At 36.3% G+C, this 27,785-nt stretch overlaps 1 protein-coding gene across 2 annotated transcripts in view; it reads right to left on the bottom strand.

Annotated features, from left to right (window-relative positions):
• Positions 1-27,785, bottom strand: part of LAMA1 (laminin subunit alpha 1) — a 94,700-nt gene that overhangs the window by 2,634 nt on the left and 64,281 nt on the right. Inside the window, exons 37-60 of one of the 2 annotated variants that reach the window (XM_087931097.1) lie at positions 26,622-26,832; positions 26,294-26,410; positions 26,048-26,211; positions 25,169-25,307; positions 23,871-23,964; positions 23,289-23,405; positions 21,858-22,040; positions 21,367-21,521; positions 19,865-20,008; positions 18,438-18,571; positions 17,182-17,329; positions 16,342-16,466; positions 14,995-15,145; positions 14,317-14,461; positions 10,807-10,948; positions 10,322-10,436; positions 9,971-10,141; positions 8,429-8,580; positions 7,729-7,914; positions 6,569-6,731; positions 5,156-5,268; positions 3,057-3,246; positions 2,633-2,791; positions 603-750 (exon numbers count right to left, since the gene is read on the bottom strand). In XM_087931097.1, coding sequence (XP_087787223.1) covers positions 603-750; positions 2,633-2,791; positions 3,057-3,246; positions 5,156-5,268; positions 6,569-6,731; positions 7,729-7,914; positions 8,429-8,580; positions 9,971-10,141; positions 10,322-10,436; positions 10,807-10,948; positions 14,317-14,461; positions 14,995-15,145; positions 16,342-16,466; positions 17,182-17,329; positions 18,438-18,571; positions 19,865-20,008; positions 21,367-21,521; positions 21,858-22,040; positions 23,289-23,405; positions 23,871-23,964; positions 25,169-25,307; positions 26,048-26,211; positions 26,294-26,410; positions 26,622-26,832 — 3,566 coding nt within the window. The remainder of the gene's footprint in view (positions 1-602; positions 751-2,632; positions 2,792-3,056; positions 3,247-5,155; positions 5,269-6,568; positions 6,732-7,728; positions 7,915-8,428; positions 8,581-9,970; positions 10,142-10,321; positions 10,437-10,806; positions 10,949-14,316; positions 14,462-14,994; positions 15,146-16,341; positions 16,467-17,181; positions 17,330-18,437; positions 18,572-19,864; positions 20,009-21,366; positions 21,522-21,857; positions 22,041-23,288; positions 23,406-23,870; positions 23,965-25,168; positions 25,308-26,047; positions 26,212-26,293; positions 26,411-26,621; positions 26,833-27,785) is intronic. The other variant, XM_087931098.1, reaches the window with a different exon arrangement.

Here is a 27,785-nt window from a genome sequence, read left to right as displayed (position 1 = left end):
CTGTCTAATAGAAATGCTTAGTACTGTATATCACAAATAGTTCTTCTCGAAAGCGATCCTGACCAAGTGAGCAGACCAGGAATTATCCAATCGAATGATCATTTGACCAAAACAACAATAAAGACATAAGGATAAATATAAAAATAAGAGCTTCTTGAACCATCTGCAAAAAGTTACACTAGTCCAACTTCAAAACTAAAGTTCTGTTTAAATGACAATTCACTAGCAGTTTACAGAAAATGATAGGCCTCCATTTTAAAGAATTTCCTACTTATCTTTTTATACATGAAAGTTACTGTAAAAAACACAGCTATCTAGGTGGGAATGTGTGCTCACTTTAAGTCTCTCCTTGAACTAGACAAGTGGGTTGGCTTTATTGGAAACAGAAGTTGTCTGCAATACAGAGATTTCCTTGTTCTTCAATGAAGCCATTCTATTTCTGAGTAAAGGAAATTATATGATTCTTACTCACTACCAGCAGCTACAATAACACAGAATTGGAGATAAAAGAACAAGAGGAATACATTTAATGTTACTGGATATTTTCTATATTTCATTTTACACCTATATTGGGAGGGGGAATAAAATAATACTTTACTTACCAAGAGCAGCAAAACCACTTCCATCAAAGTAAGTTCCTTTCTGGATTGTAGCATAACACTTATTCACAGCAAAAGTTGAGACCAGACTATCTAACTGCTTGCTATTAATGGTTACTTCACTAATGCATGCAGGAATGCTGTGAGTAACCTGCAAAGACAATTTGGTAGTGTAGTTACTCCTGTAGAACGGTGTTTCTGAATCTTAGCAACCTCAAGACTTGTGCACTTCAATTCCTAGAATTCCCCAGCCAGCATACTTGTCTTAAAGTGTCTAAGCTTAAGAACCATTGCTATAGAAAATGTGTATAATACAGACATCTGTTATTACCCACAGAGATGTATCATTCAGAGCCTTGCTACTTTATAATTATTAAATCATTGAGAAATTCAGACATCTATTAGAGGAAGTCACTCAAATTTTGTGGTAAATTTGCACATCATTTTATATAGCTTTTTGTTTTCACATAGGTCCCATTGCAGCTTGGTGGCCTGGCTGGGAGAGGGAGAGGAGAGGGAACTGGGCTGTGCAAACAGCAGATCAGCGCATGTGCATGCTGCTCAAGTTGCATGAGCAGCGAGCCAATGCATGTGCATGCAGCTCGACTTGTGCGATTGCCTGCCAGCCCACTGCACAGATTGAGCTGTGTGTGTGCATGCACTCCAGCCAGCCACTCGTGTGGCCCAATTCTAAATAGTGTAGTGGGCCACAGCCCAGAGACTGGGAAATCTTAGATTTGGGCAGGGAAAGAGAGCTGAACTATAATAAATACAGCAGGTACACCTTTGCATTTTATGAGGGAAATAAGATAGGATACAGAAAATCTATGATCAGCAGTCATTCACCCAGCCATTTTTTTATGCTTCTGACCTTGCCCTGTCGGTCTGAGTCTTGCTTTCATCTATCTGGAACAACTTGTGGGGGAAACAGATGCAGTCTAAACAACAATGCTTTTTTCTATTGTAAATCTGAATAGTTACTTGGAAGAAGGAGAAGATTTAGGATAGAAAAACAGTGCAGCAAAAGATTAATTCTGCTCTTTTCCATTACCGCTGTGGAGATCAAAATCTGACTTACAAGAGTTGTTTTATTTTGAAAAAATGTTGGGGAATCCATCTGTTTTCCAGTTTAAAATAGTTTCTTTCCATAGAGTGCAATTTAATACTGCTATTGTTATGGCTATGACCATGAGCCTGCTTATTATGGTTACTGGAAAAGCTGAACATGCTGTTTCAGATATAGACATGTTTGATATCTTTTAACAAATTTAGTAAAAACAAAAACAAAAACCAGTCCTATTATTTGACATAAAATGCAAACAGAGGAACTGGAATATTTCAGATCAAATGTGGATAAGCAAGTATAAAATAGCAAAATAGCATGTAAGAAAATGAACCTATTATCAGCATTACCCAGAATCCATTCAAATATATTACAGTGGGAATTCATTTCCTAAATCACTCTATATGTTATCACTTGACAGCTCATGGTAAACAACAGTTCCTATCCTTCCTATGAAACTTCCACACAACTAATAACAACCACTATTTACACTTCACTAGTCTCCCAATTAATTTTGAACTGGCACAATTGCCCTCAATTCTAGCTATTGAGAGTCATCTGAATAGTTCAGAACTCACTCCCATCCTCCCAACTTGGCTAATGGCAAAGGGAAATGAATCAGCCCCTTCCCTCTAGTGCCCTGCTGTGTTTGCAAAAGATATATACAGAGAAATCCCTTGGATCGAGCAAGACAACATTAAGGAGGGAAAATACTGGAGCCTAAATATGGCACAAGTCCTATCAATGGAAATAACCAGTTACCCATCAGAGGAGATGCAAAATTATCTTCACAATGTTTCTTCTAGAGCTGATGTGAGCTGATTTATATACAAAACACACCACCCGACAAAAACTTCACATCCCAGTGGAATTACAGCACTTCCTCAGATCAGCAGAACATTGACATGGAATATAGTCTGATATGGTATACCTGGCACAAAAAGGATCAATAAGAAAGTAAAGTCCTTACATTTCTAAGGTTCTTTGTAAGGTAACCTAAGGGTAGACCCCCCAAGTACAATTTCCCATCCACATCCAAGGTGTTTCCGTCACCTGAAACATTGACCGCTTCAGTAGCCTGCCCATCAACTATGATTACACCTTTCCTCTTAGCATAATCTGTTTCCACCTGTAAGGTAAGATACATTAATTGTGAACAGTTGTTCATAGTTTAGAAACATGCAACTAAGAATAGTATTCCATATATGTATTTGTGACCAGCAGAAATTTATATTCTTGTTTCACGGTTGTTTGGGATTTTAAATATATCAACCAAATATGTCAAATGCAAAAACTATTGTGTACCTAATGCAACATTTCCCCCCCTTAGGCATTAAATATAACAAAACATTTATGTATCTGGGCAGTTGAATATAAGAATTTAAGAAATGTACCCTATGCCATTTTCCATCGCTGATCATTGCTCCATGAGAAACTACCGACTGTCCTTTTCCAAGATCAAATGAAAAACGAAGCTTTCCTTCTTGTAGTTGAAGGGCTGCATAATCAACTTGCTTCTGATGAGCTGTGTAGTATATTAGGCCACTAGAAGCAAGGGTCCTGACTCTTAATTGAACAGAAAACCTACAAAATAAGATATGGATCTGATCAAAGTTTGGACATTTCAATACATCCTGTGAAGTCCATTGAAAACAGCATCTTTTCTTTTGAAAGACAGAAAATAATGTTAAATTCAATAAATATTCTAGGCTGGACTGTTGTGAGCTACCCAGAGATGTAAAGAGTCAGGTGGCATACAAGTTTAGTAAATTGTTGTCATTCAAGCATGTTGAGGTGGTTCAGCGCAATATTGCAGGCTAATTATGCTAACTGGCAGGAATTTGATCCTCACCAGCTCAAAGTTGACTCAGCCTTTAATCACTCCTTCCTAGGTCAGTAAAATGAGGATCCAGATTGTTGGGGGCAATATGCTGACTCTGTAAACCACTTAGAGAGGGCTGTAAAGCACTATGAAGTGGTATATAAATCTAAATGCTATTGCTGTTGCTATGTTCGGCAGAGACATAGCATTCCAAAGGAAGCAAGATAAACTAATTGATGAAAGCTGTGCTGCTTTGTTGTAGTTCAAACCCCGTCACTTTATTGTGTGGCTTATTACACTGCAAACAAATACGAAAAGGGCAGAGTTTATGGCATAATGGTACAAGACCACTTTCACCATCTTCATGAAAGTAGATCCTGCAAGGATATTTGGTTCAAATATTCTGTGAGCCTTCTTCCTCCAAGTCTAAATAGTCTCACCTATGCTATTCTGGAAGGTTGGCAGATGCCCTGGAGCGGCATTACAGATAATACTGGCAACTTTCCACTGGTTTCTAGTTCCCTCTAATGGGAAATTCCCCTAACATTAACTGGAGTAGTCATAAATGAAAATACTTCCATTTTCAGAGTGTTACAGGATAGTAAATAGGTGAATAATTACTGTAGAAGAATACAGAAAGATAAAATTCTAGGCAGCTATTACACATGAAGAAATCCATTGGGAAGAAAATAAAATAGTCAGAAACTAAGGAAAAGGAGTTATAGTAAACTGTACAATATTCCAATTTGCATTTAAAATTTTTGTCTGTTGTAATGGAAATAACTTTTATTTCTTTAAAAAGCTATGAGAAAGATCACTGAACTTTTAAAGCTGTTTTTTAAATAAAGTGCTTAATGCAAATTTTATCTAGTTCATATAACATCTACTCTATATATGACTGACAGAGAACAATCTCAGTCAAGGCCTGCTCCACCCCCAATCTTTAATATTCAGAAAATTATTTTACTATACGGATATAGGAGCAGGAAAAGCATTTTTAAAAAATGAATGAAAAATAGATTCTTGTTATGTGGCAATAGATAACCCAACAGGAATGAGTAGAATTTAACAGTGCCACATATTGTCTAGGTAGTTCTCTGAATTGTTATCCTTTAATTTCATGTTTTCTAGCTGCACATTGGAGTAATATCTCACATGTAGTGGACCAATTCTGTGCAATAATTACAGTAGTAAAGTAATAAGTACAGAGAAAAGCAACCAGGATGATATGAGGACTGGAGACCAAAACATATGAAGAATGGTTACAGGAACTGGGCTTGGCTAGTCTAGTTAAGAGAAAGACCAGGGGAGACATGATGGCAGTCTTCCAATATTTGAGGAGCTGCCACAGGGAGGAAGGGGTCAATCTATTTTCTAAAGTGCCTGCAGGCCAGACAAGGAATAATGGATGGAAACTGAACAAGGAGTGATTCAACCTGGAAATAAGGAGAAACTTTCTGACAGTGAGAACAATCAACCAATGGAACAGCTTGCCCTCAGAAGTTGTGGGAGCGCCATCACTTGAGACTTTCAAGAAGAAATTGGACTGCTATTTGTCAGAAATGATGTAGGGTCTCCGCTTGGGCAGGGGTTAGACTAGATGACCTACAAGGTCCCTTCCAACTCTGATTATCTGTTAAGAATTCCTGTTAGAATTAAAGATATACCTACTTTTTTCTTACTGTAGACTGATTGAAAAGTAGCATTAAATGGCTGTTTCTGGTAACGCCAAACTGATGGGCATTGGAAACATACTTCAGCTCTCCATTTTCTGAACACTGTTTCTGTAAACAAAATAACTGAGGTAAATGAACTCATTCTCCGTCCAATACTCATTCTTTTGTTTTACTGAATATTGATGATACCCCAAACTACATACAAATTTCATCTTCAAATTATCAGAATCCAAGACAACAGAAGCCTGATTTTTATCTCTTCAGGCAACTGTGGTAGTATTATTTTTTTTTAAAAAAAACAAAGGGCCATTTTCATGTCTTTCCTGTGAGGTGGGTTGAATTCACAGATAGACAGAGGGAGTCACCTAGTCAGCTTTCATACCTAAGGTGGGAGTAGAACACACAGTCCCCTGGTATAAGTCTGGTGCCTTAACTACTACACCAAAATGGTTATCTTGCTTCTTACAATTCCAGTAATAAGCCTTGCTAATTGGAAATCAGGGAACTTGCTCCAAGTTTTTGTAGGAGACTATGGTAGAGAGCAGCACAGTGGTACTTTCTCATTTTGATGATCAAAAGAACTGAATTTGTGATATATCCTCATGTTTAAAAGAAAAACTAGACCTACATTCAAGACCATCTGCAGCAGAACCAAGTACAGAATAGCTTCTATCATTTTTACCTCTATGATTACAAGGACACATAATTGAAGTCATTTATATCTAAATTTATATAAAATTATACTTATTGATACAGTAATACAGTTGCAAAAACACACACTAACATTCAGAAATCAGATAAAAACCAAATAAAAATAAAATTGATTTTATTTCTGTGTATATTTAATGAAAAGTAAATGAATTAATTCCATATGGTTAATAGGATTACTTTCCCTTGTATTTAATAAATTGCCCTGTGAGAGAGCACTTGAGAGAACCTGTGCTTTTTTCTTTCCTTCTCTTTAAGCTTTCTCACCAGTAGCACTACAGCAAAGCTGCCTATAAAAGATGTATTGTAAAAGAATTGAGAGAGGGGGAGAGAAGGAGTTATGTGTGTTGTTTGTAGGGAAGTAAACTAGCAGAAAGCAGCGAGAAAGAAATTTTTTTCTCCCTAACAGTACTCCCAAGGAGCAATACTGAGGAAGAATAAGTAATGGAGAGTAGTGAGTAATAGTATGCAAGTACTATGTATACTTGTGTTTGTTGTCTAGGCACCTGTGTTGTTGTTAATTCTTTTTGTGTCTTGAGCCCACCAAATTGGGCATAGTTAAAAGAACCCATAACAAAGTGCTTTTATGATTTACCTGTGGTAAAGAGATGAACTATGAAATTGAAATTGGAAACTAAAGAAAATTTTCTTTCCCAGCTTAATTATGATCATAAGCACAGATATAACCATCATAACATACTTCCTTAGCTTGTGAAAAAGACTTTAGAGAACTTGGCAGCATCTGTATTTCAGATCGGATTTCAAAGTCTTCTGGTTGAATAACAGGCTTAGATTTCTCTGAAGGAAAGCAGCTGTCCATATCAACACCTTCATACCTTACTGCAGTGGTGAAATCCAGAAATCTGTATTTTTTTTAAAGGAAGGGAAGGAAAGAAGAAACAAATTTCAAGAAACATGAATTATTTTCAGCTGAAAACTAAGAACGCAAAAATATTTATCAAGTGCTAGCTACTTTTCTCACATATCTTTGATGTGAAATTCTAAAGAATTAATCATGTTTACTCCAATCCAACACTGTGCAATTCCATGATTTCCATGTTATATATCTACAGATCTTACTTGCTATCATGTTCCATATAAGCAACATCTTCTATTGTAGTCAATAGTTACAGAATAGTCTCAATGTCTGTAGACCAAAAATTATCCAGCTAAGCATGATATTCTTTCCTATCCCACTGAACAACTTAGATATATTTTGGTGTGAAAATCAGTTCTATATATGGACAAAGGAGAACAATTTAAAACCAAATCTATCCATTAATAAAGCAAAAGACATGGGCCATCAGACCTTCTGCCTAAAAGAGAGGGCCAGCCAGCCAATTGCATTTTAGGCAGGAAAAAGAGAAACAAGAATTCCAACACTGTTTCACTATAAATAGACTGGCACTTGATACTCAGGAATATTTGAAATGCTTTAATAATGGGTTCTTGGCTTTTCTACATAAAAGTCTGCATCAGAGTTTCTGGATTATTCTGTGCCTGTTAAGTGGTTTTAGTTTAATCTTCTCTGACATTTGGCAGACAAGATATTCTGGTTTAAAAAAAAGCAGAACTATCATATCATGGTAAAAATAATAAATGATGCCCTTCAATAAATAAAGGAATCCTTCTCTACCATGGAGATAGCATAGTAAAACTGAAATAAAGATTATTTTTTAAAAAAATAATGTAACTTTTCATCCATTGGTTAATTAAATAACTTATATGAAATATATATTATTTAGAACTAAAAAACATTCTTGGATGAGAAGCGAAGGGTTTTCAAAGAAAAAAAAACCCAAGAAAATTCAATCACCTTTTGGAAAAAGCACCTTTGGAATAACCAGGATGATAACTTACTCGGTATTAAATATCACATTAGCTATACAACCATAGAAAGAATCCATCATCATTAATCCTGAAATGCTTTCTTCAGCAGGAATTCCACCAATGAAGAGCTTTGATATATTAATTGGTCTGCTTTCTGCCATGAGTCCAAGTCTAATTTCTTCAGGTTTACTTTCATCCACTTGCACACTTATTATTCTGGGCAGCAAAAGAAGCGGGGAGAAAACAGAGAGAAATAATATTCAGTAACATTTTTTTTCAAGAGAATAATTTCAAGGAAGAGAAATCAAGTAAATTTTATAATCCACACTGAATAACTAGAGCATAAATTTGGTTCTCCAACATATTTGGAGACTTGCTACTATGAAACATCAGACTTTCTAATGACTTTCTGATTAATTTATCTTGTAGGCTTTTTTTTTTAATATGTAAGACCTGAAGGCTTCTTAGCGTAGACATCTTAAAGTTGTCTTATGTTCTACAAATATTTGGTAACATTGCTTTTGGAAGTCAAAGCATCTACAAATTATAATGGGAATAATCACATACATTTTAATCAGTAGCTGGATACAAAAAATAATTAACACAGGAAACTGAACTGCTTTGAAGAACAGGAAACTGTAAATTATTTTTCTGAAATAATGCAAGTTAATTCTTTAGACAACATAGTAGGTAGCATAAATGGTAATTAAATTGGTACTTCAGCTTGTACCTCTTATTCCGAGTAAGGATAACAGAATGCTCTTTTCCATCACTGTAAGTTCCATTATTAGACTTGACCATGACCCTTTTTGCACTTGCTCGGTCACCAGCAAGGACCTGCACAGCCAAGTGACCATTCACTAGCATGATGGAGAAAAAGGGCTACAAGGAATAGAGAAAAAAAAAATAGTTCCATTATTGCTAGGCATGTTGTTAAAATGTGGAAAGTGGGGAGAGGGGAAGGGCATCTCTCTTTTTTCCTCTGTCTGTCTTGGAATTTTATTTTATTATTTTATTTTTGGGAGAATGGGTTTGACACAAAACTATGCGGGTAGGCCTCAACTTATGACAGCAATTGGAACTAGAATTTGCTAAGCCGTGGTGGTGCAATGGTTAGAATGTAGTCCTGCAGCTGATTGATGGCTGCCAACTGTTTGGCAGTTCGAGTCTCAACCAGCTCAAGGTCGACTCAGCCTTCCATCCTTCCGAGGTCAGTAAAATGAGGACCCAGATTGTTGGGGGCAATATGCTGACTCTGTAAACTGCATAGGGGGGGCTGTCAAGCACTGTGAAGTGATATATAAGTCTAAGTGCATTGCTAAGCCATATGGTGATGAATGCAGACACATTGCTTAGCAATTCCAATCCTTTTAGTCCCAAGTTGTTGTCGTTATCCAAATCCCAGTCATTCAGCAATGAAACTTCCTGCCGGTTTCCCACAACCAAAGTAGAGGACACAATACAACAAGGGTCAGGGAGGTTTTACAAGGTTGTAGGTTGGGGAGGATGCACAAAAATGCAGCACAGGTCAGAGAGGGTGTACAAGGTCAGGGAGGATATGCAGACAGAACAGGGAGGGTGTGCAAAGATATGGTGGGGAATGGAAATTATGTTGCAGGGGTGTACAAATGAGTGGTGCAGTATGATACAAAGGGACTCAGGGAGAAAGCATAGGTGGCGGAGACTTACACCAGTAATTTGTGACCTTCCCTGCTAGCTTCTCCATTGACTTTCTGGAAGTCGGCAGGGAAGGTTGCAAATGGCAATCACATGATTGCCGGGTGCTGCAACCAGCCGGTAGAGACCATTCCAACTTCAAAAGGTCACTGAACAAATGGCTGTAGGAGAAGGACTACCTACTTGCCGTAGTGGTGTGCACTCTTCTACTCAATCCAGTTTCTAACAGAAAAGGGAAAGCTCCCTTCATTGTCTCAAAATGTTTTCAAAATTTACATGTTTATTGTGCTGACCAACCCAATTTTATTCGCAGAATTCAAATGAAAACACTCCCATATGTGAGCATCCTTATTTCTATAATGCTACCCTAACCTTTAATCTAACAGCTGATGATAAACATCTGTGTTTCCTCTGAACTGAACTCAAGGTCTAGTGACTTCACAGGCTTGTATTTTCTTGGCAATAATGCAGAACTGGCTTGCCAAGATGGTCTGTGATTTTTTCCCCAGTCTAAACAGCAGCCCTTTTAGAGATTACTCAAGATCCATTCCAGAAATAATTAAAAACGTAAAATTAAAGATGACTGGGTACTCACAAGATGGACTTGCCTGCGTCTTCGTTTTGCTTCACCTTTGCTAAGCCCCACAAGAATGATTCCACTGGAGTTCTTTGTAGCAAAAGTAGCCATAAGTTCAGATTCCACCAAAAGGTGTTTGGGTGGCAACTCAATGTAACCATTATGTAAGATATTAGCGCTGCGTATAGGCTAGATTGCAAAAGGAAAGGAACTAACAGTCAATACATCACTTTAAATTTTAAAAAACCACAGCTTTTGATTATTTAACAGTCAACATGCTAGTCATTATAAAGTCATCATGTATTATTAATTCATTTCTCAGTAGCAAACAGCTTAAATCTAGCGAACAGAACTGTTAGTATGTCTTACCTCTAGGATGCAGCCTTTTCTCACACCGTATGAATTTTTAAGCAAGTCAAAAGTAGATCGGGATATTTCCAAGTTCTTCATGCATCCCACAAATGTTCTGCTATGAACCCCTTTCCTAATAAAGGGAAATACTGAGCTGCTAAAATTGAACAAAATACTGAATTCTTCATAAAAGTCAGGATGTACACAACTTTTAATTGGATGAGCCAATTGAACTATTGGGGGTGGGAACGTTGCCATCACTTTGTATATGTGATTTACGCGCTCATTTTCTAAGATTCAGAATTATTTTGTTGCTACCACTTGACTTCCAGTAAAACATATCTTTTCTCTAATTAATGGAGCCTAAGTATTTTTTCTTGGATTCTGAATGGAGCACCATCTGACAGCACATTTGGGTACGAGAAGTTAGCATGCACAGAATAGTTGAGAACATTTTGTGCAACTACTCTTAAGGATTTTCCTTGAACATGGTTAATTGTTACCTTACTGTCCTTGACCTTGGTAATCCTCCAATGTAAATTGGGTCTTGATCAGAACGATTCAAGTCAGAGGCTACACCAGGGGATTCTCCTTGCTTGATTTCTTTAGAATTGAGGCTATAAGCATCCATGACTGCCAAAATCCCTGAAAGATAAAAGAAATGTCTGAAGTTAGCAAATAGTTTGTAAGAATTCAGCAATTTCTATTTAAACAAACATTGCAGAAAATGTAAATAACAATACATTGTTTTGTTAGTCATTAAGATCATTTAAACCCCATTCACATATAGTAGAAATACGAAGCATACAATATACATGTTATTTCAGACAGTACATTTACAGCACATTTCAATTTAAACAAAAGAGCAAGAAAACAATCTACCCTTCGCTATTCGACAATTGAAAGTTTAGAAAATAAAAACGTTTATTTTAGGAGAAATGGCTTTCAGGTAACCCAATGTGATCTGATCTCAAAATTTTAGAGAAATGCCACATTATTTAATATCTGCCTAGGGTCTATCCAGTTTTATCAGGTAATAGTTGGAAAAGTGGCAACTTCAATTTTTTTGTGTGTGTCAAGATAATCAACCAACTCTTGAGAGTGGAATAATTTTGCTTTATAAAGGCTTTGCTTTTTTCAGCCTCATCTCATTCATTATTAAACTGATACAAAGATGTTCCATCTAATTAAGATAATTCTTAAATACCTGTGTTTCCCCCAAAATAAGACTGTTTTTATATATATAGATACGGCATATATACATATACAGTGTGTGTGTGTGTGTATGTATATGTATATATATATATATATAGTTTTCGCGGGGACTCATATGTATGGTATTCAGCTTTGTTCAGGTATTTCTTTTAAAGTTGTAGCAACGTTTCAGCAGAATCTCATCTGCCATCATCAGGCTTCTTTAAAAACACAACTATAATGACATGGCAAAATACCCGAACAAAGCTGAATACTATGCTTTTGGCTTCGTGCCAGTGCAAGCAGTGTGTGATTGGAGCTGCTGTCTCACTATAAATACTGGTGGTGAGGGCTGGTGTGCTGGGCTGGTTGGCTGCGCTGCTGCCTCTTGATTGGTTGATGGAGTTGATGTTGGTATAATGGGCTGTGTGATGGCCTTGTGAGTTTTGTTGTGGAGATATCCTGGATCTTGTGTGGTAATCTCCTGGGTTGTTTGTTTTGTAGTGATCTTTTTTCCATTAGCTTCTTGTGTTTTAACAGCTTGGGTAATGGGTTGTGTGATGGGTTTGCAAGTTCTTTTGTTGTGATATCCTGGGTCCTGCGTTATAATCTCCTGGGTCATTTGTGTTTTGATCTCTTTTCCATTAGCCTCCTGTGTAGTAACGGTTTGGGTAATGGGTTGTGTGATGACCTTGTGAGATTTATTGCTGTAGTATCCTTGATCTTGTGCTGTGATATCCTGGGTCATTTGCTGTGTTGCACTTTCTTGAGTTCTTGTAGTGCAATTTCCTGGGTTTTCTGATGTGATATCCTGAGCGGGGGGCTGTGATGTAGCATTCTGGGTTTTAGTCTGGCTTCGAGTTTGGGGTCTGGGTCTGTGTTCTTGGCATGTGTCAGCTTGTTTGGTTTGGGGGTTGGGGTGTGTGACAGCTGGCGAAGCAGTCATGGTCTGTTTTCTGGATGGTGGTTGTCCTTCGTTTATAGGATGGGCTTGGGCCTGGGTCTGATGAGGGGGATTGGCGGTGGTGTCCCATGTTGTTTTGGGTCTGGTGTTGGTTTTCGTGGCTGGGACTCGTTTGTTGGTGAGGGCTAGCTTCCAGATGTCTGGTAGGCGGGAGGTATCATCCTGTCTATTCATGTTATGGGGGTGTTTCTCTATCTCGATGGCTTCCCTGATTATTCTCTTGCTGGAGTGTTCAGTGTTGGATATTAATTTGGTTCCTTTGAAATTAATTTCATGTCCTGTGGCTTTAAGGTGCTGGAAGAGGGAGGAAGTATTTTCTTCTCTTCTGACTGAGTTTTTGCGTTCTGTGATGCGTGCATTTATTCCCCTGTTGGTTTGTCCACAATGTATGTGGCTGGGCAATTGTTGCATGGTATTTCATAAACTCCTTGGTTTTCTAGCTGGATCTTGTCTTTGGGGTTTCTTAAGATGTTGGCTGTTTTTTGGTCAGTGCCGAAGGCTGTCCTGATATTGTGTTTGTGGAGAATTTTGCTGATTTTGTCTGTGGTACCTTTGATGTAGGGGAGGAGTACGATACCGTTGTCTTGTTCTGTGTCTTGGTTTTTGGGGGATATCTCTTTTCGGATTAGTTTGGTGATAGTGTTTCTTTGGAATCCGTTGGAAATTAATACGTTAGTGAGGGTGTGCAGTTCTGTTCTCAGGTGGTCTTGGTTCTGGAGATGAGGGTCTTGGCTATGGAGTTGATCTGTGCAGGGTGGTGATGGGATTGTGCATTTAGGTAGCACTGGCACGAAGCTGAAAGCACCAGCCTGAGGATGGCGAGTGGGACCTCACTGAAACGTCGCCAAGATACTCTTAATCTTACATGGGAAAAGACCCGAACACACTTAGACCTACATACCTGTAACCGTGAAAATCTATGAAAACACACACACACACACACACACACACACACATTTGCCACCCAAAAAGGCACTAAGTCTTATTGTTGGGGACAATGTCATCCATTGACTCACCTCACTTGCATGCGTCACCCCCAGCCTCCTTTTTGCTGTCAGATGCCTTCAGGAACTTTTTCTGTGGCTGGCAAGGCTTTCCTGAAGGTCTCTGCAGCCGATCCAGAGCTCTGTTATCAGCTGCAGAGGCCTTCAGGAAAGCCTTGCTGGCCTTGTCAGCTACAGAAGAAATGGGCCGGAAGGCAGGTGTTGGGGTGTTCAAGGCCTGACTGCAACTGTCCGAAGATAAGTAGTAGGGTAGCTCCACCGCCCGTCCACACCCTAGCTTAATTTTTACCTCTGCACCCTGGAGTGAGGTGGGGTCTTAATTAGGGCTTATTTTGGGGGTAGGGCTTATATGCAGCACACATATAAAAATCAAACAAGGACTTACTTTTGGGGTAGGTTGCATTTTTTGGGAAAACACAATATTAGAAGCTCATGCAGAATCCATTAAAGAGCATCATCCTAATTCACCTTTCTGTGCATTTTCAGTTGCTTTTTTTCAGTGTGCAGACTTGTAAACTATCAGATACTGATATGATAGCATTTGAATAAACCATTCAAATCAAACTTCTACCTAAAACCAATTTTCAAAGCTTTCTTGTATGTGCAGAAACCATCGTTTTGAAGTGAAAAATTAGATGAAGCAGGTCACTCCTGCTATATGCTTCTTAAGGCAGACTGTGCCACTTCTAATTCTTCCATTTCATGAAAACATGATACCTCTGATTCTTCAATCAAAGCAGTACAGGGATTGTGCCTAATTTTCATAGCCCTATCATTTAAATTTTATAATTAAAATCAATGTCCAGGACAAACACACTCAGCTATGTCTGGATTGAGCTAACATATTTTACCTTCTTTTTTGTTTCGTCTGAATGAAAGTTTATACCATGTTCCATTATTGTAGCGGTTTTCTGTTTTAAGTGTAAGGGGGCCTGAACCAAGATCAACAGTTACTTTAATTCTGCCATCAACAAGCTCCAGAGACAAGAAGTCCTTCTGCAGAAAAAGAAATCAAAAGTTAGGGAAATGCACCACTACTTAATGCTGTAACTATTCAACTATACAACAAGTAAGATAACTTTGGAAACTTCTAACAGTTGTATTTCATTTGAAAACTCAGACTGAGTTACAAACATTATCTTGATGCAAATTACTGGACAATCAAATCCCGTTCATTTTTATGAGAATGCTATGCATGTAACACACTGCACCGATATGCCATTCTTATAAGGCATTAGGCATGAAAGCTGGCTGGGTAACTTTGGGCCAGTCACTCTCTCTTAGACCCACCTACCTCACAGGGTCATTGTTGTAGGGAAAATAAAGTGGAGGAGAAAGGAGTATGTTCATTGCCTTGAATGACTTATAAAGTAATAAAGGCAAGATAAAAATCTAATAAATGCATAGCTGGTTGTAGGGCATAGTGATGAATGTATTCATTTTTATTTAGTTACTTATCAAAAAACAGCCCCAATGTAGTTTATGGAACTGATTATATCTTTTTTGATAAATTGGGATGATCTCCTTACTGTGCCATTGGAAGCCAGGTATACTAAGAGTCCGTTAGTTGAAAAAGTGTTGAAAAATAGAATTATCTGGGTCACAGTGGGACGAAGTGATTTCTCCACCACTGAATATCCACTGCCATCAAAATGAAATGAAGGATCTTCATATTGTGGGCTAGGGAAAACAAACAAAGGGAAGATTGAGACTGGCAGAATATAACTAAGTTCTTAACAAGATGCATTCTGCTCACAGAACTCTGTGTACTACATTCTGTAATGAAAATCCAATTTAGCAACAGTCAAAATACTGAGTCTATACATCAGTTGAATACATCAACTGAGTCTATATGTAAAATTGCCGAATTGCTCTTTTAGCCGAGGAATTAAAATAGTGCAAAGGATCAGGACAAAATTAATTTGGTGTAATTTAATGTACATCTAAATTTTGGTAAAGCTGTATTAAATTAATTAAAGACAGTTTAAAAGTACATATGAGCAGATATATACATGAAACTTTCTAATATATTATTTTCCTTTTTCAGGAAAAAGGCAATATATGAATTTCAAATATACCCCCCATCAGTAAAATGGTTACATTTAAAAAACAACATAATAAACCATTTGATAGTGTCTTCAGCAATTTAAAGGAGGATTATCAGCAGCCATAATTCTACAGTTTGTTAAGATTCTTCAAAACAGATTTATAAAATAATCATTTATCTCCCCCTGCTGGTTAAAACATACTTATGCAGCTATGAGCAATTTTAAAATTGGTTTTGATATAAAAATGATCATTTACAGAATTATCTCTGAATCACTTCTTAGCTCAGAGGAAATCCAGAAGGTAATTTTCAAGATACATCATTATGATAATTTAAAAACAGGAAAACAATAAAATTAAATTCTGGGAGCACCCAAAATGGAACGTTGGAACAGGTTTTTTTTTTTTTTAAATCACCAAAAAATTGAATGTACAATAATGCTTGTACAACCCATCTACAAAAATTGCTGGCCTTCTGAACAGTTGAATTCCCCATCAAAATACTTTAACAGAAATGCCTTGACCCATCTTTATTTCACAAGGTCAGAAGGAAAACTGGAGGATCCCATGGCATTCTTCACTTTTGAAGGTTGTGGTACATGATCCAAACAATTTTAAAGATCATTTATTTCTTAAGTTGCTTTATAGCGATCGGGGAAACTCTAATTAGATTTATAAAGGCCTCAAGCAATCCCTATGGCCTTAGGCATACTTTTCGAACCCTAAATAGTTCTAGGCTGCAAATTAAATTCCTTTATCTATTGACTGAGATGATAATACACAAAATAGATAAATAAAATGGGTATCAGCAGCTACTTTCCAGTTCTCACCTTCCAAAGCATCCTGTGCACTTGCCTTCTCTTTCCATAAAATTCCAAAGCCCCACTGGTCTGCCATTCAGGAATGTCTCCCCAATGCACCCTTTAAAATGTGTTACTTTAATTGATGGTGACTTCTATAGAAAACAGAACACGTTTACAGTAAGTAAAATAAGCTTTGGCTATTTGAAATTCCTTCAGGTACAGTTACAAAGGTAAGTGAAAAAAAGTTTGATTCATTATTCCCTGCTCTCGCTCTCTCTGATGTGTGTGTGTGTGTGTGTGTGTGTGTGTGTGATTTAGTGTAAGGTAAAACAAAATCAGTTAATAGAACAATGTTTTATCTGAGCTCCACTGATGAACTCTACTGTATTTGAGTAGCATGCCATTGTCCACACTGCAAAAATGAGACAACGGCATTTAATTCAAATCAAGTTAATATTGACTAATATCATTAATCCCCATATATGTAATAACGTTCACCTATCTCCGGTGGTATCCTCAGGGGCTTGCTGCTTTTGTCAATATTGCAGCACAATGCTGCAAATTTTGTGTTTGTGTGCAACATGACATATGTCCAGAAGAGATGAACTTGAGTCTTGAAATTAGTCTCATGAATTTGTCCCCCACCCCACCCCATGTTCCACAAGGATGGTGCAGTTTCTCACATTAAAATTATAGTCACTGGCAATATTTTAAAGCACTCTGGTTTACAAGAACAAGCAACCATCATATAGATGTCTTTCTTTTCATTTCCGAATACTTGACAGGTCTTACAGATTCACCACAGTGAAGAGGAAATCATCTTCAATATTTGCCAAGTGAACTATCGCATTACAGTAAACCTTTCACCTTGATTTGTCCTCCAAGTCCACCAATGAACATTAGAGTTGACAGATTTACATCTAGTACAGTGGCTGTTCCAGGGGAGGTGGCACTTCTGATGGGCTTCTGAGGAGAACTAGTCTCCTCTACACTCAGAGTGCCAGTTTTCGCAAACCTAAGTAGAAGAATAATGAAGGAACTAAAATAGTTAAATCTGCTAACTGGTGTTACACATAGATGCAAATATTTGATGGCAACTATTCTGAATACCTTATCATTCATTAAATTCAGTTTATTTATATAGATTCCCCCTTTTTCTAAAAAAAAAAAATATTACAGATCCTTTACCAAAGTATGAAAACTCTTCTACTTCAGAGTATACAATTTGCTTGAGTTATATGTATAACTGTGAATAGGTTATAGTGAATTTACAGGATGGTTGAGAAGGAGAAAAAGAAAATCTGTTGGGATAAATGAGGCTTTAGCTTGAGCCAAGAAAATGATGATTTACAAAAACACCTCAAACAGCATCTCCTCTCTCACTTAATTCCAAGATGCACAATGAATGCTTTTTAGTCTGGTCTATCCCATAGAATTGACACAGCCATGACATAATGATGATATTTTTCAGCTAATAAAGTACCTGGGAATCAAATTGCATTAAGCTACGTAAGTTTCAAAGGCCATTTGAGTAAGCTTCTGTGGTTGAAAGTGGACTATAATGTCAGTCTCCCTGCTTCTAGTGTAACTCCTTAATGAAGGCTCCTGGGCTGAGAGAGGGAAATTGGCCCAGTGAGCTTCCTTATCTGAGGATGATTAAGAGTCTAGGTCTTCTCTCTCCTGGTCCAACACCTTAACCATTGTACCACACAGCTCTCAAAATATCTACGTCTATATCGGGTTCTGTGATTAAGTGTGACTTATCAGCATTCTTTTATGCTCCTCAAGTAAATATGCTTTTACATTTGAGAGAATGAAGATGGCTTTTAAAAGGCAGAACTATTACTTTATATTTTACAAAGGCATCACTTTCAACATTTAAAATTGTTGAATGTGCTGCAAAATTTGGTATTAACTAGCTATTGAAATTATAAAACCACTAGTATCTATATATCTCTGGATTGTATCTGTTTATCTCTAACATCATCTTATGATAAATACCTTTATCAGATAAATTAAACTATTATTCTAAAAATGCTAAAAGCTATTTATTGTCAACACAGCTTATCTTTTCTAGATATCTAATGTTCTACATAGATAGTATCACACCCATAATATTTTACCTTGTAGCATGTATTCTATGCCACTTGTTGTTATTAATAGATAAGTCAGGGTATTCCAGTCTTGTTGATCCAGAGCCCAAATCCCACAAGAAGGCCACCTTGCCACGTCTCATCTCCACTGCCATGAAATCAGTCTAAAAAAAGTTTGTGGATGTTGAAGGACCATGTCTAAAAGTGTTCTAATTTTTAAAAAAAAATATTTCAAAAACAGCCTTGTTATGACTCCATGAGAGATTTTAATTTTTACTTTACCTTTCTGGTCCTGCAAAGGAAATTTATTATTTGACATACTGCTTTGAAGTGGGCCATCTCAAATACAGCAACTTAAATATGAGATAGACTATACAGCCAACTGTGTATTGTATTGTATTGTATTGTATTGTATTGTATTGTATTGTATTGTATTGTATTGAAACTAGCCAACCACAAAAAACATATGGGAAAGCCCAGAGGGAAAATAATATAATATTAATACCGATCACACTCATATTTGAGAAGTCAGTAGTATACACAAATTGTGCTAAACTTTTCCAACTCAATTTTAAGAACTTGTTAAACATTTTGCTTGTAAATGAAGCATTCAAGACAAAATAATTTTTAAAATGTAAAGGCCACATAAAATATATAGGCTTAATTAACCACAGAATCATTTAAATGAACATATTGTACCTCTAACTCCGCTATAAAATACAAGCCATGTAGTTAAAGTACAAATTAGCATTGCATAACAATAAACTATACTATAAAAATCAATCCAAATTAGCTGTACCAATTGAGATACAATTGATTACAATTAACTGGGAGCAATTGTGATGGTAAAAAATATAAAAAGGGAAGGGGAAAAAAGGCAGTATTGTTTTTTGAAATCCAAGTAATTTAATTCTTTTTTCCAATTGGACAGCTACCTACTGTCACCTATAAAGGTTAAGGAAATAAGTTTTCATTACTTATATATAGATTTCTATTGACTATCATAGTTTACTTCATGTAAAAGCAACAAAGTATCTTTAGATGTATCAAATTACAGTTTGTATAATATCTTTGTCATTTGGCTATGTTTTTGGCCACATGAGAATTATATCGTTTCAAGATCTGATCATTAATATTTGAATATTCAGGATATTAAATTTAAGAGAACATACATTACTGACCAACTGAAGTCTATAATACTTGAAATATGCAAGCGATTGCACCCTTACATTTCATAATAATCCAAACTATTTTGCAACATTACCTCACATACTAACAAATATTAAAACTGCCACTATTACTTATGTATAAAAACCCTTTTATAACCATTATATCGACCACTGAAATGCAATTTATTTATTGTATGGATGTCAGATATATAATTCAGTAGAAACCCAATGTAACTTGGTAGAGTACCTGGACTATAGAAGAATCAAGATATAAAATCCTTTACTTACTTTACCATTGCTACCCAGATAGAATAAAAGATTGTCAGGTTCCATTGTTTTAACATTTAATGTTAATGTATTGTAGTTAGTAGATAATATCTGGGGTTGGTAGGCCCGAATACAGTCTTTTTCTACAGATACTGCAACTTTAATCTGACAAAAGGAAAAACAAAAAACTTATATAATGCAGGTACAATTTACACCTATACATATACATTTGGTGACGTATAGTGGATATCATAGAAATATTATTCACATTAATGAATAAAATACCTGACATAATCAATATGCTGATTCTGTAAACCGCTTAGAGAGGGCTGTAAAGCACTATCAAGTGGTATGTAATTCTAAGTGCTGTTGCTATTGCTAATCAAATGTAGGAGTCAGTGAGATGGGCAGCACATAAATTTATTAAATAAAAAATAAAATCAACCAATGGGAGGGAGCATCTTTCTCTATATCTTTATATTCCACCAAAATAACAAATGGTATTTCTCTTTGATGTTGGTGGGGGCTGCTATGTACATCCTACAATGTAAAACATATTGAGGAAATAGTAGATAGTGGAAAACAATGCATGTTTTTTTCAGGACCCTGGTTAGTTGTACTTGATTAGGGACTTATGTTCCCTAAGATGTGAGAATTAGATGATTGAAACAAAAGCCATATTGAAAGTATGGCTTCTGAGAAAAGACTGGAACAGATGGATTAGGTCAGGAGTCCCCAAACTTGGCAACTTTAAGACTCGTGGATTTCAACTCCCAGAATTCCCAGCATAGCTGGCTGGAGAATTCTGAGAGTTGAAGTTCACAAGTCTTGGAGACCTCTGGATTAGGTAATCCCTAAGGTGATAGTTTTAGGAGGGAACATGGATTTCTGAATAGCTGAAACCAGCACTATGCAGAATGGAGTGATGAGGGGTCCTCGGTGCTCTCTGAACTTGGTTGCTTTCTTGCAGATGTTTCATTACCCAAAGTAGGAAACATCATCACTACTAGTTATCATTTAGCACTGATGATGTTACCTGGTTTGGACAATGAAATGTCTGCAAAAAATTACCACATTCAGAGAGTTCCAAGGACCTCTCATTTCAAACCTGAGCTACAAATATTCTCCTTTTATTAGAAAGAAACGAAGAACGTCCTGGGATGAAAATAGAGTGGTCCAGGAAGGCCTTGGAGAGCTTTGACAATAAAATCAGTAGTTTATACTAATTATGCATACATTGCATGTACCTGTTCTCTTTGAAACTACATTTTTTAAACGGAAAGCTCATAGGCAGCTATGGAAGTGTAATATTATTTAAAGAAAAAGACAAGTCCTTTCCTCCCTCACTATCTACCATAGTGATAGTAGATATAACTATTTAGGGTATGTGCTGTACTTTGCATTAAAGAACATACGTACTTTGTCAGTTATAGTTTATTATAATGATGCAACTATTTAGGATGTATCCTGAAACAAAATAGTGGTTTCTTTTCTGGAACACAGAAAAAAGGTTAGGTGCTTACAGAAGCTGCCTGTTTGCGAGCCTGGTTTATGAGCTCTTTAATTTCAGAGATGTTTCTGCTTAAATTCTCCTCCAGTATTTTTAAAGGTTTCAATCTTCCATATAACAGACCAGCCTGGATTTCAACTTCATTCACTTTTTTTTCAGCTGATGCTGCTGCCAAAACAGAAGTGGAGATATACTGAAAAAGAGTTTTTGGGGCAATTCTGCTAACTATTTATTTGTGTTTTAAACTGCAAATGAATAATGAATACACATACAAAAAAATATGTAACTAAGTACATTTAATTTTTTACTGATGTTTCATTCAGCCTTGCTAGTCTGAAAATGCCAACTTTCAAACAAAAAATAATCACAAGTTCTCACCATGTCAAAGTATACTAGTACAAACTGCTTTCAATGTGAATAGAATAAAAAATGCTTTGGATTAAAAATTAATCCCACTCTTGCATGCAGTAACATTTCTAGTAAGCAATCAAGCAGCAAACCTACCAGCATTTGTTGAGTCAATTATAAGTTCATTTGTTTTCTGCAATGTATCATTAACTTTAGACAATGCAGATGAGGAATTCCACAGCTTCTCACTATAACCGTCAGTATGGCTTATACCATTAAGGACAGTCAAATTAGCAGAAAGAGCCAGCCTTTTTATTGCCAAAATATTTTCATTAGTACCTGAAACAAATGATCAACATAAATTTCATTATCTATCACCCTGCTTGCAAAGAATAGAAGACTCAATCTTTGCAACTTGGTTACTATCACCTCAGGAACAAAATGAACCTAGTACAGAAGATCTGTGATCAGAATCTCATATTTATTTTAATTCCCTAAACTTAAAGTGTACCCTACTCTGATAAATGCAGTACTACCTTATGTCTGTAACTAAACAAGTAATCTCACAATAAAAAACTTCTTGATGCAGCTACATCTAAGCATATGCCTGCCCACTTCCTTTAGTTACTGATCCCCTATTATATGGAGGGACTATTAAAGTTCATATAAATTGAAATAAAGGCTTTCCACATAAACTGGTCAGCTTACAATTAAATGAACACAAGAATAATCAGACCCTGCTATATAACTATCAAGGTCTGGAATTAAGAAGATTGTGAGTCTGTAAGCAGTTCATTTGCTTTTGTACTTTGGGCATAAAACAATACTAATTATCTCAACCACCATTCTATTGTGACACCTGTCAAATTAAGTTCAATTTAGGGTTCTTTTTAAGCCATATTCATAGTGTCCTGAATTCGTTTGGTTTTTGGTTTTAAACTTAAAGAATTGACCATCAAAACCAGAGTTAATGTGGAAAACTAAAGTTATATATATAGTTATACATATAAAAGTTATTCATATAAAAATTATATGGTTTCTTAAATTGTGGTTTTCTTTTAGCTCTGGTATATTAACTAGGTGATGTCTACTGCAATGAAGAAGTAAAAGTAGTACTATCCTGGAAAAGGAAATGAATACCATTTCATCTAATTGTTAATATAAAAAACTGCTATTATAAAGCTTGCTACAACTTGTTATTACTTATACATGCAGTGTTAAATCATGGTTTATTAGCCATAAAGACCAATAAAATACCATTCAAATCTGCGATCCTATTTCAGCATGGCTAGGTTTCAGAGCTTTAATGACCAGAAAACCAGCCAATGAATCTTTGCTTAGCACAATGCACAGCAATGTAAGCCTAATTATTTCCTATTCATTTTGTTGTTCTTTTTTGTTTTAAACAAATGCAAATAGGCTGAAAACAGCAACCGTACATTGTTCTCTTACACACATGCTTTCAAAATAAATAAATACATGTTTAAAAATCTGAAATGAAAAGATAAGATTCTCTTGTGCTGATGAAGTTAAATAGATCTGCCTGACAGAATGAAGGACAATACTATCAAGATGAATTTCCCTTACCTCTGGGCAATGCAGTCAGCTGAAGTAGGGAATCATTAAACCTTTTTGCAATTCCACTGGCTTTCGCTTTAAGTCTTTCCACTTTTATGTTAATTTCATTTAACCCTGACCTGAGTCCTACAGAGAAAAATAGTTGTAAATCCAAAGCAGTAGATTAATTTTTGTAAGAAACTAAAAGCAGTGAATTGTGCCTTATACAATCTGTGCCCTCTATGCTAAAAAGATGCCTATTCAGCAGATGCCTACATATAGCTTAAACTAATGACCAAAGCCAAAGGTTGCCAGGGATCACATATAAAAATGTACTAAAACATAATTGCAGCCTGTGCCAAATAGATGGTTGTTTTATTGCATCCAGGGGGACAATTTCTAAGTGGCCCAGGTTTATAGGTTCTTTATTACAAAATTTCTCATGCTAATATACAGCAACCAATATTTACATCCTGCAAAGATCTCAGGTGGAGTAAACACCTTGCTTTTATTAGCACAAGAGTCTTATGACGATAAAAGATGTAACATCCCCCAGTAAGCTTTACTATTGAGCAAAAATTAATATCTCAACCTATATGTAATGAAACCTACCATCATACTTCTTGTCAAGATGTTTTGCATCAGTTAAGACAGTGGAGCCAAGGTGAAGGAAATTTTTCCCAGTAATGTTAAAGGGCTCTCTTTTCTTAAAACAATCACACAACAAGAAAACATTTATGAATAATGAAAAAGCAGTATTAATGTTACATGATTCAAGCATAATTTTTGGAAAACCCTGCTATATGTCATGTGGCTATAAAAAAAACCTCATTTCTATAGTTTTATATTATTTTAGCTTAAGCTTTCAATCTCAGTCCTATGATCAAACACATCAGATTAATATGTGACATAAGACAGAAAACCATAAAAACATATCCTCACATGCATAACACACAACTATATTAGAAATAGGGTGTTGTGAAGATCATTAATGCTTACACAAATATTTTGCTAAAATGGCCTTGTACAGATGTAGTTGACTTTCATCAACACATTCCATACTTGCTACTGTGGCTTGGGACTTGTTCCCAGAAATTACGGGTTGTACCAAATGTTTACATTGTGCATAATTATTTGGATTTCTGGGAACTTTGACCTCAAGAAGAAGGGTCTCGCCCCTTAACCCATGTACACAGTAAGAAAAAAAAGGATCATGCCAGGGGTTAGCCAGGTGTCACATCACAAAGATCTAAAGATTAGGTCTGCTTAAAATTGAAAACAATTAAACTTTCCAATTCTTCTCAATGAACTGAATTTCTTAAAAGGAAAAGCTTGTACAAGTAAGGAGATACTTATCATTCCTAACTTTCATTATGTTTTCAGAAGATCAGGAAAATATTGTTTTTATAGATTTCAATACAGAGCTTTCAACAAAGAAAAAAATATGATTACTGAACAAGCTTTTGAACAAGTCAGAAGCTACTTCTGTTGCATGGTAGTGGTAGCTATTTTTTTTTAAGCTTACATAATTTCATAATTAGAAAGAAAATCTGGGCATTTTGGTTAGCCATTAAAACATTCCAAAGCCTTTCATTTATTTGAGAAAGGAAACAAATTCATGTGTAGAATTTTTAAAAATCTGATATTGTGGAGTACAAGCTATACATACTCAAGACACAGCTGCTTTAAAGAGTTGCATTAGAGACACAGGTGTTTTCATGAGGCAACTCCATACATTTTTTCCCAGGTTTACCTAGAAGTCTGAAAAAAATGTAGCTCCTTTAAAGAGATGAAGGGTTTCACTCCCAGATGTTCCAAAATAACTCTACCATATAAGTTTTGAATGATGAATATCTATATTGAAGAATATTTATCTATATTGATATTACACAGACTTATTATGCACTCACCACATGTATTGGTTCATAGACAATCTTAGTGACATCACTTGCCAGGTTCTCTGCACTTTCAACTAGATTTTTTATGGTAGAGTACACATGGACAGAATTTGTCACATTCACAGTCACATTTCTAACATTCAAAAGGCCACTGCAATAGAAGATGAAAATTATATCTTTTGCATTAAATTTAAACCTATTAAAATACTTTTCAGATTTTACTAGAACCTAGAACCTATTTTAAGCCTTATATTTGGAACAGTTTATTTATTTTATTTTATTGATTAAATTGCTACAATGGCCATCTCGCCTAGTGGTTTACAACAACATGCACTTGAAACAAAATAGCATTGCGTTATTTTAAAAACATAAAATAAAAGTTGCATATTGAATATTCCTAATGCAGTCATTAATTCCACTGTCCTGTCACAATTGAAAGTTTATTTCCCTAAATAATTATATTATATTCTAAATAAAACAGCTTATGCATTTCTGTTCCAGTAATACATTATCTAGGTATATGTAGCAATTAAGTATGTTAGAGCTTAGTACAGTATAAAAGAAACATAAACTCAGAAGAGCTGCAGTGTTACAATCGCTGAAGAAGGAAATTGTGACCATCTGTTTGAAGCACCTGTCATAACTTCATGAATCACATGCATATAGAATCTATGTCCTTAAAATTCTACGTATGCAGAATTCATAATTTCTGGTTTGAATGTAAGGGTTGAATTCAACACTCTAGACTGGAAGTTTTATGTTTCCTATGTAAAAGTTTTGTGTCTAATAATCTTTAAGGCAGAAAGTCATTTCTAGTAGACAGACATTTTAGACACTAAGACTGCCTGCTATCTCTTTAAATAAAGCTTAATCTATTGATGACACTCTTACCTGTCTAATGCATGAACATTTTTTTCTAACTCAGCAACATGGTCTTCTGTCTTATAGACCAGTTCAAGAGCGCCTCGAGTAGACATCTGCATAACCAGGTCATCCACATGTTGTCTTAATTTACTACTCCATAACATCAATTCATCCTGATGGATTTCTAGATCCTAAACATTCAAGCTTAGTTAGTATCATACTATGGGTAATTAACCATGTATAAATTAGGATTATGAGTGTTCAGTGACTTACAGATGTAGAATTAAATATATCCCTTGCAAAGGCGGTAGCAGCAGTTGTTTGGATTTTTCCTTCTTTTATCAGCATAACAGAAAGAGCCTCATCTTCTTTAACATTCAGCTTTTTATTCTGAATACAATATTGGGTATAATTAAAACTTTATATCAGCTATTACAGAGGTAAGTATATCTTACATAAAATCCCTTTATGCTTAAAGGGATGCAAATGTTAAGTGTAATATACTTTGCCTAATGTGAATATTAAACCTAATTTTTTCTTCTTTAAAGACTATTTTACACAGTCAGACAAATCACATAAAATATGCTGTGAGTCTTCTTACATTGAACTCATTGAGGTTGTTATTAATAGGAACAAGCAGACGTCTAGCCTCTTCAGTGTTACTGTTTGCTACGTTCACAACATCTTGGGCTTCTTGATGTTTGGAGCTATGGTCAGATAAGGCACGTTTTGCTGCTTTTTGAATGTCCTTAATTTTTTGCTGTGGTCTCCAATATTCTCTCTGGATTCGTGTCAGCAACTTTTCTGCACTTCTAATACATATGGAAGACATACACAAAGTTATGTAATCCTCTTGAAAATAAAGCCACACTAGAGGAAGTTAAGATCTGTCTCATATAGCTAATGAGAAATTTGGCTTTGTTGTTTATTTACATTGTTTGTAGTCACCTATCATTCCATCAAATCATTATCCTAGGATTACAGACTAGTGCTTATGATATAAAATGCAAAGTTGCATTTAATCTTGGCTTGTTTGGATGGTCTAAAGCAGGGGTCCCCAACCACCGGTCCATGGACCGGTACCGGTCCGTGGAACATTTCCTACCGGGCCGCCGGTTTGCTGGGCGCCGCCATCTTGTTTGACAAGAAAGTGCTTCCGGGTGAGCTTTTCCAGTTGGAAAGCGGCGTTTGGGTCCTGAAGGAATCCTCGCGCCTTAGTTTCATCGAAGGGGGGGCTTCAAACGAAACTAAGGTGCAAGGATTCTTTCAGCACCCAAGGCAAGGCGAGCCAAATGACCGTCCTGAAGCCATCCCGAAGTGAAGCCCATCGACAAAGGTACAAAGGAGGAGTTGAAGGTGGCGGGGAGAAGCGGGGGATGGCTGGCTGGCCGGTCGCTCGGCTCGCCTTGCCTTGTCATGCGTGCTGATGCCGGTACCGGGCCGCGGATCATTTTGTGATGCCGGTACCGGGCCGTGGCACAAAAAAGGTTGGGGGCCACTGGTCTAAAGTATGACCTGTGTTTGAATATCACAAGATGTTATTCCCAAAATATTTAAAGGAAAGGAGATAAAGAAACTATCTCCTATTCAGTGACAAGACCATGAACACTAACATACTGTGCATTCTAAAAGCGCTTTTTCAAAAGGCAGCTGGACTTTGTTTGCTCCTTGAAGATGTTTTGCTTCTCATCCAAGAGGCTTCTTAGTCCTTTGGCACAACATGACCCAGATGACTGAGAACCTCCATAAGACGTTCTGTGCATTC

This window comes from Pseudonaja textilis, chromosome 3, assembly GCF_049901715.1.
Source record: "Pseudonaja textilis isolate UNSWEBS1 chromosome 3, rPseTex1.2, whole genome shotgun sequence".
Lineage (NCBI taxonomy): Eukaryota > Metazoa > Chordata > Lepidosauria > Squamata > Elapidae > Pseudonaja > Pseudonaja textilis.
This window is presented reverse-complemented; position numbering and strand designations above follow the sequence as displayed.